The 12031-nt window shown below is 46.0% G+C and overlaps 2 protein-coding genes across 2 annotated transcripts; both read left to right on the top strand.

The window, feature by feature from the left end:
* The first annotated feature begins 6276 nt into the window (after positions 1-6276).
* Positions 6277-7901, top strand: LOC123430934. Its single transcript, XM_045114762.1, has 2 exons — positions 6277-6912; positions 7866-7901. The coding sequence occupies exons 1-2, from the start codon at positions 6277-6279 to the stop codon at positions 7899-7901; spliced, it is 672 nt and encodes a 223-aa protein (XP_044970697.1).
* A 2204-nt stretch (positions 7902-10105) lies between these two features.
* LOC123430935 (agmatine coumaroyltransferase-2-like) lies at positions 10106-11636 on the top strand. The gene has a single exon (XM_045114763.1). It carries the CDS (start codon positions 10211-10213, stop codon positions 11525-11527), a length of 1317 nt encoding a protein of 438 aa, XP_044970698.1. The 5' UTR covers positions 10106-10210; the 3' UTR covers positions 11528-11636.
* The last annotated feature ends 395 nt before the right edge of the window (positions 11637-12031 follow it).

The raw sequence follows: 12031 nt of genomic DNA on the forward strand, positions 1-12031 counted from the left end.
TGTATGTTTTGAAGTGCTCGTGGCCGTCGTTGCACACATATTGCATTCATGCCATCATATCTTGCGGTGCTTGTATCTTTTGACCCGTAGCTCCGTTGGAGATGTTCTCTATGTGTAAATTGCTTGCCTCGATGCGTAGAATCACATGAACCTATTTGTTTTGCTGTTTAACAAGTAATTAAATATGTTAGTTCAGATCTGGACAGAATTTTAAATTAACACGTGAGGTCGACTCGGGGATGCTATAAGTCATTTCTGACCTCACTTAAAATGCCTAGATAGCTAGTTTAATTACGCTTCACCTCTTGCCATGTTTAACAACATTTAATATTACCGTGTATCTAATCGGGATAGAACTAAATAATTAAACGTGGAGTTTCGTCAATATGCAACTCGTTGCATATTGAACTTCACTTAACGTGTAGTGTTTGATTGTGTGAATTGGCATGTCGTGTCCTATGTGTTCAGCTGATCATGCATCATTTGTGTTGTGCATCGTGTGGTGAATATCGTGTGTTGATTCATGTTTCCGGTTTGCCTCGTCTCGGTAGAGTTCCGCAAGCGTATCGGATTGTGAGGACCCGTTCGACTACATCGGTTCGTCTGCTTCACGGAGGCATTCTTTTTCCAAGCGGGATCTCAGGCAAGATGACACTTTCCCCAGATACCATTACTATCATTGCCATGCTAGTATTACCGTTTCTATCGATTATGTCTCGTTGCCTACCACATTTTAAATATCAACCTCTCAACAATGCCATGATAACCTTCAACCTGTTGAACCTAGCAAACCATTGTTTGGCTATGTTACTACTTGCTTAACCATGTTGTTAGCGTTGCTAGTTGCAAGTGCAGTTGCTTCCATGTGAAAACATGGGTTCCTTGTTATATCACCATATTAAATGCTATTTAATTTAATGCACCTATATACTTGGTAAAAGGTGGAAGACTCGGCATTTCTAGCCTGGTGTTTTATTCCACCTTTGCCCCCTTAGTTTCGGCTACCGGTGTTATGTTCCATAATTGAGCGCTCCTAACACAATCCGGGTTGTTATGGGGACCCCCTTGATAATTCGTTTTAGATTAAAGCTGGTCTGGCAAGGCCCAACATTGGTTCTACATTTGCCCAACATAATAATTTTGTTAACACTGAAATGCATAGGGAGTTAGCGCTACCCGAGGAGTAATTTTACATAAACAGGGGAGCCAGTGCTGATGGTGTTTGTCCCAAACGGTCTGCCTGCGGGGCCACCGCGAGGAAACTCGAGGTTTGGCACCCGTAGCTAGTTCCATCCGCCGTGTCCTGAGAACGAGATACGCGGCTCCTATCGGGTACGTCGACACGTCGGACGGCCTTGCTGGATTAGTTTTACCTTTGACGAGATATCTTGTGCATCGGGATTCCGGTGATGCTTTGGGTAATCTCAGAGTTGAGGTTTTCCACTAAGGAATCCGACGAGATCACGAGTGTCGTGATCGAGGATTTCTATGCGGCTTGTGGTAATTTGTGATGGACTAGTTGGAGCACCCCTGCAGGGTTAAATCTTTCGGAAAGCCATGCCTGCGGTTATGTGGCAACGTGGAAACTTTGTTTAACACTGGTTCTAGACAACTTGAAGTTAACTTAAATAAAACTTGCCAACTGTGTGCGTAACCGTGACTGTCTCTTTCGTGAGTTCCTTCTCCGATCGAGGACACAGTGGGGTTATGTCTAACGTAGGTAGGTATTCAGGATCATTCATTTGATCAACAGTAGTTCACGTTCGTTATGCGTAGATCTTCCTCTCTTTATTTCTTGTACTCGTAAGCTTAGCCACCAAATATATGCTTAGCCACTGCTGCAACCTCACCACTCAACCATGCCTCACCCATTAAGCTTTGCTAGTCTTGATACCTTTGGAAATGAGATTGCTGAGTCCCCTGTGGCTCACAGATTACTACAACACCAGTTGCAGGTATAGGTAAAGGGTACTTGACGCGAGCGCATTGATTGTTCATTTGGAGTTGCTTCTTCTTCTTCTTCTTCTTCATCGATCTAGGATGGGTTCCAGGCCAGCAGCCTGGGATAACAAGGATGGACGTCGTTCTTATTTTTCTCATTTATTTTCGTCCGTAGTCGGACCCTGCTCTTACTCTTGATGATTATGTAATGTACTGATGTGACTCTGATGTAGCTTGTGGCGAGTGTAAGCCAATTCTATATATATATCTCTTCTTTTCAGTACATGTACTTGTAACGATATCCATTCTTGCAACACGACGAGATGCGCTTCTATCCCTGACGAGTCCTTCGTGCCAAATTGAGGATAGGGTCGCATCTTGGGCGTGACAAAGGGTCCACGATGCTCACCTCCGATGATCATTTCCTCGAGAAGTGGTTGCCTTGCGGGTAGACGTGGAAGTCGGGAATCGGTTGCATGCAAGACGCACACGGCGACTCTCGCAGCATCATCCGAGGATATGCTGATGAGCCCGTGCTGGCCGCGGCCGCGACAACGGCTTCGTTGACAAGCCCCTGATGGCTAGGGTTTACCCCTAGGTACAACAAGGCCTCCATAGTTGTCGCCTTCACCCGGGCATTGGTGTCTTCCTACTGCGCGGCGGCGGCGAAGGCGGTGGCGGCAGCAACCTCGTTCCTTGTGTCATGCGCGTGCCTCCGGCTATTCCTCTTGGTCGACTCTACGGCTCGCTCCTCGGGCGTCAACTCCTTCTTCTTCTTGGGCGGCGCCCCGTCCTTGCGGGGGCGCGGGCCTTGCCTTTGGCTTCGGCGGCGGTTGCGGACATGGCCATTGAGGCGATGGCCTCGAAGTCATCGTCCATGGCGGTGGGAGCGGGCGTGGGAGCGAGTAGGAGAGTTTGGGGGAAAAGGAAGGGACAAAATGGTCGCTCTGTTGCCGACTTGGGGGCCAGGGAGGAAAGTAGGCGCACGTCGCGCGCGTCCGCTTTGTATCCGCACTGACACAAATCAGGGTCAAAATTGAATCGGGAATGGATCGACAGACGAACAAAAAGCGGACGCGCATTCGTTTGGGTCGGCACATTGGGTCAACTTTTTGTCTGCGTTAACCTAAACGAACAACGGCGAACGAAATGGATTGCTCCGCTTGAAGTTGCTCGTGGTGCTAGTAGTTTCTTAGTCGTATGTGGGGTCCTGTGGAGCTCGAATTGTCGGTTTCTCTTAAGGCCTTGTTTGGCAGGAAGGGGTTGGGAAGGATTGTGGAGGGGGGGGGGGGGTTGTCACAGGATTGGGTGAATCCCTTCCTTTTACCCAATCCTCTCAAATCTCCTCAATTGTCAAATTCCTGAGTCATAAGACAAGGTTTTTGAGCCGCGTGGGTAGGAAGGAATCGAGGGAGATTGAAGAGGATTGAAGGGTTTTGCTCACCACAAACCATGTCCACCAAATGAACATGCGGGGAATCGCGGGGTTTGTGATCCCCCGGAGATAATCCCCTAACAAACCTTCTCAAACCATGCGCACCAAACAAGACTCAATGGAAATCTCTTAATAGAAATCTAAGGAGGTAAAACCCGTATTTCATTCAAAAATAATGTTTACGTCAAGACAAGTGTGTGCTGCACGTACAGCCACAAACTAGTAGAAGCAGTAGCTATGTAGTTTGACCCGGGGATGAATGCATGGCTTATTTCTTTAGGAAGGCTTATCTGTAGGCAATAGTTGTACTATTTAGTCCAAGCTTGTCTTAGTCCAAAAATCTGATCACTATCTACAAACATGGAAACATTTGTCCCAGCTGGGGTCGCTCGAACGGGTAACGTGCACATGGAATTTCCGGTGGTCGACAACATGCCAACATACCCCGATTGGTACACGACACCTGCTCCCTCGGTCCCCTTGCTCCATTTTCCACGTCCCATACCCGCGATCAGTAGGAGGACGATTTGTGCTAGGAGCTGCGCCACTCGACCATAGCCGTAGTTCTGTCCTCTCTGGAGTTACATCAACCGCACACCGACGTTCTCGTCCTTTCCCGAGGAAACGACACGAACACTTGACACCATCAAACAACGGGTCTGTTTGGTTCATGACTAACTTTGTCACAATTAACCTTATGTAAAGTGCGGCTGCCATAAAAAGTGTGGCTAACAAAATGGACACCACAAATGTGACAAGATTTGGCAAAAAACTGAGTGTATGACATGTAGACCATATAACTAGAAAAATGTTGCAAGCCACAAATGTGGCAATGAACCAAACACATGCCTAAGGTATTGTGGCATGAATAAGGTTAGACGCGGCAACCTTAGGCTAGGCTGGGAACAAAACAGCCCCAACGTTCGCGGACGTACTCGACCGCGTCCACGAACATTAATATATATGGAAGATTATTAGTAACAAAATAAAAATCATAAAATTCTGAATATATTTAAGAAATAAATTTGATCTTTCATTGTATTTGTCAAAGTAAATCCACAAAATGAATCCTTTAAATTCATGAAAATAAAACAAAAAAATTGGTAATCAATAAGTATTATTTGTTTGCCCTGGAGTCAAATGATTGTTTTCTTGCGTAAATTTATATACAAACGCACAAAAACTCAAGTTTATTCAAAAAATCTAGAACATTTGAGACTTTTTTAATCATTTTTTTTCTATTAGGATGTATATGCACCTACGAATCAAAGAGTATTTTCCCGTACCTTTTCACTCAGATGAAAGAAGAATATATGTGTGAATTGAGCTAGCTCAGATGATGGTTAGGTTCCTTGGGGTGCTAACAGCTAACTAAGATTCAAGTCGTCGATGATGTTCGTATTTAAAAAATATATAATTTTTCGATTTTCAGGGGATATTAATTCAGTAGAAGGAGACATATAGTCAACTATGAGAGAAACTTTCTTAATTTCAAAATGATGTATCGATTCATTTTTTAAAAGGTGTTCATAAAAGTAGAATGCATGTGCATGCGTTTAGAAACATAAGTGTATGTACATGTCAACGTGTGTATGTGAGCGATTTTCATTGTCTTGTGTTAATAAAGATATTTACAGGAACAAGGACACGACTATACGCGTATGTATATCCGTTCAGCCCACACCTATCCGTCTGAACGTGGCGGCTCGTTTTTCGCACTACTCACCAACTCCCAGCGTTGAAACACCACCAGGGAATGCAAGCCGCATGTCAACCGGATACACATGGAGGAGCTGCTTGCTAGTGATGTGGTTGATCTGCTCGACCGTGTCGTTGAAAAAGTTTATTTTAGATCTTGAATTTGTAGATGTTTGACAGTTTGAACCATGAACTCAAAATCCATGTCGTTTGTATTTTAAACTTGAAAATCTCGATCTAAATCGAACCCTAAACATATTTGGTGCACCGGAATGTGATGATTCTTCGCTGGTGCGTACGAACGGGGCAACGAATTTCTGACCATCTATAACTTATATTATTAGTTTTAGTGGAAAACAACTTATATTCTGATGTTTGTGATATTTAAAAAATGTTCATGCATTAAAAAAAATACATGGCATTTTACAAAAATATTTAAACGTTATAAAAAATATGTCTAATTTAAGAACATACATTGCATTATAAAATGTTCAAGCATTTTAGCAAATGTTCCCAGTTGAGGCGCGTGTGACAACACTAGACGCACAGAAGCTGATTCTCTTTCTTTCACTCTGCGTGTGTGAGTGGGCACTAGACGTATGTACGAATCGCATCTAAGAACCAAGCTCCACGTTATCAGTACATGATCCCATTTGAGGTGTATGGCCTGACAATGTGTATGTTAGAACATTTTTAAATGCATCAACATTATGAAAATGCAAAGTATGTTTTTAAAACTAAACAATTATTTTTTACAATGTTTAAACATTTAAAAAAAACTCTTACATCTCATCGACTGATCCGGGTCATCTATCCGTCACCTTCTTGTCCGTTGATCTTGCTCCATTTGACGTACCAGATTGTGCCCGCGCGTCAACGGAGCAGCGACCGTTTTCTGAAACTGTAGCGTTGTCTATACTACTATTAAACAATCGAACAAGAATTACACTACAGACACCCTATCAAACGCCCCACAAAAAAACAACCAATCAGCATCCCACGATTAATCCCCCAGATCTTAATCTAACATCCCTCGTTAATCCACCGTCTGCTGGGTGTACTTAGCAATTACAATTGGCTGAACATACTCCAGCAATGAAACTTCCAATCACGCAAGAAAAAAAGAGGAGAAAATGCCCAGCAACGTCCCATGTAATCACGGGACCATGCAGCCACCAGCATCACGGGATTTGCCGTAGTCCATGGAGATCTCCATGGACGCGCTGCTAGGCGTGCAGCGGCACGGGCAGGACCTGGCCTACAGGCTCGCGCAGGGCGTCTCGGGCCTCCTCCTCCACGTGCAGCCGCCGCAGCTCCCGTGGCCCGCCCCGCCGTTGCCGCTCAAGCTCATCCCCTTCGACATCGAGCTCCCCGCCGTGCCCTTCGTCGGCGGCGGGGGCGTCGACCTCCCCGCCGTGGCCGTCGCCTCCTTCGTCGAGATCGGCGGCCGGCTCGGGCAGGCGGGCTCCGACCTCGGCGCCTCTGTCGACTGCGCCGTGCAGCAGCTGTCGCGGCAGATTCCCGTGTTGTTCCGCGCGGAGGGCGCACGGCGCCGGAACTGGGAGGGGGCCGCTGCGCCGCCAACGCCTGCCGCGGTGCAAGAGGGGGAGGCGGGGCTCGCTGCGGAGAGGGCTGCCGAGGGCTGCGGGGTAGCCTTGGAGGGTGTCGGGGAAAGGGATTCCCTCGAGGAGGTGGCTGCGGCGGTCGCGGAGGCCACTGGAAGTGCCGCCGCCGCCAGTGTGGTCGGTGTCGGGGCTGACGGTGCGGATGGGTCGGATGAAGACGAAGACGGGTTCGAGTTCGAGATTGGGACTCTGAGGAGATTTATGAAGCCTCAGGTACCAATGTTGGATTCCCATCTCAAATCATACTGTGTTTTCTGCTGGTGATAGATAATCCTCCAAAGTGGGATGATGTATCTTATACATAAGGAAGCTTAGCTTATGCATGGATGATTTTGTTGTAGAATGATGGCCATTTGCTTGTTGTTGTAATTGGTTGTGCTCATTGTTGGAAACAATCAAGTCGTGTCCCGCTACGAATGATGTTTGTCAAGTCGGATTGTGCCGGATTTGTGTGTTCATTGTTGGTATAATCAATACTTAGCTATGTCCTGCTAGGAGCTGTGTTTGTCGAATCTGATCGTGGTATGTCGAATCCTACCTTGCTATGTCCTAATTGACGTGTACGGAAGGCGAGTCCGTGTAGGAGAGTGGTTGTGTAGCTTCATTGTGCATACATACACATGCAGGTTGCAATGTTGTGTGCTGTTTTGAGAAAGAAACAAGGGGAAAAAACAGAGGCACCTGAGCTGTCTTTGCTGAAATATGCCTATCTTGTGTATGCGTGATTGTTTGGCTGATTGATTCTGCCATACGAAGTATTACTTAGGGGGAGATTGTTGGAATAATAGTCGTGACTGGTTTGGTCCTACCTAGCTATGTGTTAGTTGACACGTATGACTTGGACAAGGTGATTCTGTGGAGTGTGTACGAGTGTGAGTCATCTAGCTTGATTGTGTACATATACACATGTAGGTTATAATCTTGTGTAAGATTCACAAGAAGGAAACAGAAAAAACGGAGGTACATGAGATGAATTGGCAAAACATCCCAATTGTGTGTATCTGATATTTGTTGGTCTGATTGACTGCTTGGGCTAAAATCTAACACTCCTCTTAAATTTCAATATGATATATTGTTTGTGGCTATATGTTTGTCATTTAGTAGTACATGTACTTCAGATATCCTTTTCGTATATCAAAGGTTATACCCTTCTTTTTTTTCTGCAGATTTATGATGGGTTTTTGTACAGGTTTAGAGTGTAATTGTACTGCGTCTGCGGTGCTGAAACACATTCAATATGCTCAAGTACACATCATGACACATGTAATGATGATGATGCAGGGGACTGTAAATGTCTCGAGAATGTACAATACAAGGCACCACACTGTTGATAGTTCAGTTGTTGCACGTGAAGATTTTTGGAGGTTAGAATCATCACGAGGTGGTTCAACTAATGGAAATGACAATGCACCTGGTTTCCTTATTCAGTTGGGTCTCTTACTTTTTATGCGAGACTCTACAACACTTTTTTTGCCTATTAATCTGTCAAAGCAACACCTCATTTGGTATGTTTATGATCACAAGGTACTTCTCTTATTCTTGATATATGAATCTACGCATGTTCATTAGTTTTTATTTATTTTATCCTTCAATAACTTTCTAGAACAGTTTTTTTTCTTTTCTTATGAATGGTAATCTCTAAAGCTTTATATACATTGCATTGTATATTGGTAAAATGTGAAATGTACTACAAGAGTGCAGATATTATGCATAGGCGCATAGCATCTGCTTGAAACTGAAACGAGGTGGGTGAGATTGTGAGGTTTTTTTTTTGAGGGAATTGTGAGGTTATTTTTTATAACGAGAGTGGGTGAGGTCTTTTTTTTTATAACGGGAGTATGTTCTTATTTTTCTTTTTTTACCTTTTCTGTGTCTACCATGTTTATTTGTATATTATGGAATATTTGATTCTATTTTGACTACTTCCTCCATTCCTAATTATAAATCTTTTTAAATTTTCAAATATAAATCACATATGGATCAAAATGTCTATATGCATCCGTATGTAGTGCATAAAAGATATATATGTAGGCACGGAGGGAGTATACATACAATAAATATCACATATGTTCTTTACGGAGAAATTTACCATGTTGATTGCCTTGGATGTATGATTTTTGCTAATTATGAGCAGGAAATTTTCGGTGTACGGTTATTCGTGCGTTGCAGACATGCTTACTAGTTTCAGGAAACGATTCTAAAGCTGGGCACGCGTGTAGATCGGACGGTCGTTTAGGTGGTGGATATATACTAAACATCCGTCAATGAACGTATAACAGCCCCTTTAAAAAATGCCATGTACCTTTTGTTTAATGCATGAACATTAAAAAAATGAAAAACACGAGAATATAAGTTGTTTTCCACTAACAATAATGTAAGTGGTACGTGTTAGAAAATCATTGCGTCGTCCGTACGCACCAGCGAATGTACGGACCGTTCGTAAGGGAGCCTGGATCTTCGCATTTTGGTGCAGCAAATATTATTTGAAATGCGCGATTTTTTTTAAATGCAACATGCGTTTTTTAAATTACATAGGAGTATCTTTTTACAATTTTTAAACATATTTTAAAATGTAATCTACCTTTTTTAACATAGGACATTTTTTAATGTCGCAAACACCAGAATATAAGTTGTTTTCCACTAAAAATAATAATATAAGTTGTTTATGGTCAGAATTCATCGTGCCATTCGTACGCAGCAACGAAACGTACGAACCTCTCGTACGTGGGACTGGATCATCGCATTCCCGATATATCAAACATGTCCGGAATTTAATTTAAATTGAGATTATCAAATTTAATATGCAAATGACAGGATTTCGAGTTTAGAGTTTACATCGTCGAACCTCTATAACTTCAAGTCTAAAATAGACCTCTTTTTTTTTGCTGTAGCCGTACAATAGTTTTTCGAAGAAAAAAAACTGTATACCACACATGTTGATGCATGATGAGCCGCAGATATTGTGCTCGTGACTCGTGAGGGCATTAAACGCCCACGTCAACGACTCACCGGCACCGAGAAAGCAAGATGAGAATTAGATAATCATACTCATCTGACATATTCAGCCGTAGAGCTCACCTACCCTCGTTTGATCTCTTCTCGTGCATTAACAATCTATGACTAGCCCAGCCTCGATTTTACTCCCTCCCTTTATAAATATAAGACCTTTTATAGATTGCACTATGTATTACATACGAATGTACATAGACATATTTTAGAGTATAGGTTCATTCATTTTGCTTCGCATGTAGTAGTCTTCTAATAAAATGGTCTTATATTTTGGAACGGAGTGAGTATTTATCTATCTACTCCTATAAGGAAATACACTTTGGTTTCCTCAATGTATATACACAGTTCGCCTCCCCTATCTATATATATACATCACTGGATGATTTTAGCTAACAGCACACTGCGCCGCGCACGGTCATAGACCCTTCCTTCCTAGCCCTCGCTACCAGTGATATATAATATAAGAGGCTTTTGTTTTCTTTGTACTCTTGCACTGCTCGCCATGAAGATCACCGTGCTCTCGTCCAGGGCCGTCAAGCCCGATTACGGCGCCTGCGGTGCGCATCCGGGCAGCACGGACGACGTCGTCCCGCTCACCGTGCTCGACAAGGCCAACTTCGACGCGTACATCTCCGTCATCTACGCCTTCCGCCCGCCGGCGCCGCCCAACGCCGTCCTCGAGGCCGGCCTGGCCAGGGCGCTGGTGGACTACCGCGAGTGGGCCGGGCGGCTCGGCGTTGACGCGGCCAGCGGCGACCGCGCGATCCTGCTCTGCGACGCGGGTGCGCGGTTCGTGGAGGCGACGGCCGACGTGGCGCTGGACAGCGTCATGCCGATGAAGCCCACGCCGGAGGTGCTGAGCCTGCACCCGAGCGGCGACGACGGGCCCGACGAGCTGATGCTCATCCAGGTCACGCGCTTCGCGTGCGGGTCCCTCGTCGTGGGGTTCACCGCGCAGCACCTTGTGTCCGACGGCCGGGCCACCAGCAACTTCTTCCTAGCGTGGAGCCAGGCCACCCGTGGCGTCGCCGTCGACCCAGTCCCGGTGCACGACCGCGCCTCCTTCTTTAAACCACGCGACCCGCCGCAGGTTGAGTACGAGCACCGCGGCGTGGAGTTCAAGCTGCCCTGCAAGGAGGCCGACGAAAACGACTACGGCGACGGCGACGTGGTGGTGGTAAACAAGGTGCACCTCAGCCTGGAGTTCATCTCCAAGCTCAAGGCCCAGGCGTCGGCGGGAGCGCATCGGCCGTACAGCACGCTGCGGTGCTTGGTGGCGCACCTATGGCGGTGCGTCACAAAGGCGCGCGGGCTCGACGGGAGCGTTTCTACCAGCGTTGCCATCGCCGTGGACGGCCGAGCGCGGATGAGCCCGCAGGTGCCGGACGGATACACCGGCAACGTCGTCCTCTGGGCGCGGCCCACCGCCACGGCGCAGGAGCTCGTGACGAGGCCACTGCAGCACGCGGTGGAGCTCATCAACCGGGAGGTGGCCCGGATCAACGGCAGCTACTTCGAGTCCTTCATTGACTTCGCCAGCTCCGAGGCGGTGCGGAAGGAGCGGCTGGTGCCGGCGGCCGACGCGGCGGAGATGGTGCTGAGCCCCAACATCGAGGTGGACAGCTGGCTGCGGATCCCGTTCTACGACCTCGACTTCGGCGGCGGGCAGCCATTCTTCTTCATGCCAAGCTACCTGCCGGTGGAGGGCCTGCTCATCCTGCTGCCGTCCTTCGCCGGCGACGGGAGAGTGGACGCGTACGTGCCCCTCTTCAGCCGCGACATGGACGCCTTCAAGAACTGCTGCTACAACCTCGACTAGCTTGGCAGCCCTAATTGCATCGTCGAGTTAATCTTGTCTGAGTATGGAGTATGGAGCCGGTTTTGAGCTGTATCTTTGACGCCACGTATACATATGTGTTGGATGCATGCATGGAGTATGGCTCTATTGTAAAGGAGTATGGTATAAAAGTATGAAAAACTCTATTGCTCAACCGGCTGATGCACGTGAATCATCCGCCGCTTGCTTACCGTCGGATTGGTCTTAATCGAGTGCTGGTCGCTGACGACAAGTCTCGTGCAGTCAGTTTTCCTTTCATGCAACAAGAGTATTGTTTCAGAAGGTTTCTGCAACACATGTAATGTTTCAAAAAAAGGTTTGGTCGTGAAGTTTTTTTCAGCAATTGGCTAGTTTCAAAAGATTTCCGCAACACAATATTTTTTTAAAAAGAAAAAAGGTTCAACAATGAATATATTTTTCTTCCGCAATAAGGGTCTTGTTTCAGAAACATAACTCAGGTTGAAGAAAGTGTCGGAGGAGTGCTCG

The sequence above is a fragment of the Hordeum vulgare genome, chromosome 2H (genome assembly GCF_904849725.1).
Source record: "Hordeum vulgare subsp. vulgare chromosome 2H, MorexV3_pseudomolecules_assembly, whole genome shotgun sequence".
Lineage (NCBI taxonomy): Eukaryota > Viridiplantae > Streptophyta > Magnoliopsida > Poales > Poaceae > Hordeum > Hordeum vulgare.

What these genes read in the sequence shown, in the direction of transcription:
- LOC123430935 (XM_045114763.1), top strand. Translation starts at nt 10,211, where the DNA reads ATGAAGATCACCGTGCTCTCGTCCAGGGCCGTCAAGCCCGATTACGGC.
- LOC123430934 (XM_045114762.1), top strand. Translation starts at nt 6,277, where the DNA reads ATGGAGATCTCCATGGACGCGCTGCTAGGCGTGCAGCGGCACGGGCAG. An exon ending in GGAGATTTATGAAGCCTCAG is followed by an intron (nt 6,913 to 7,865) that starts GTACCAATGTTG and finishes TTTTTTCTGCAG; the next exon opens with ATTTATGATGGGTTTTTGTA.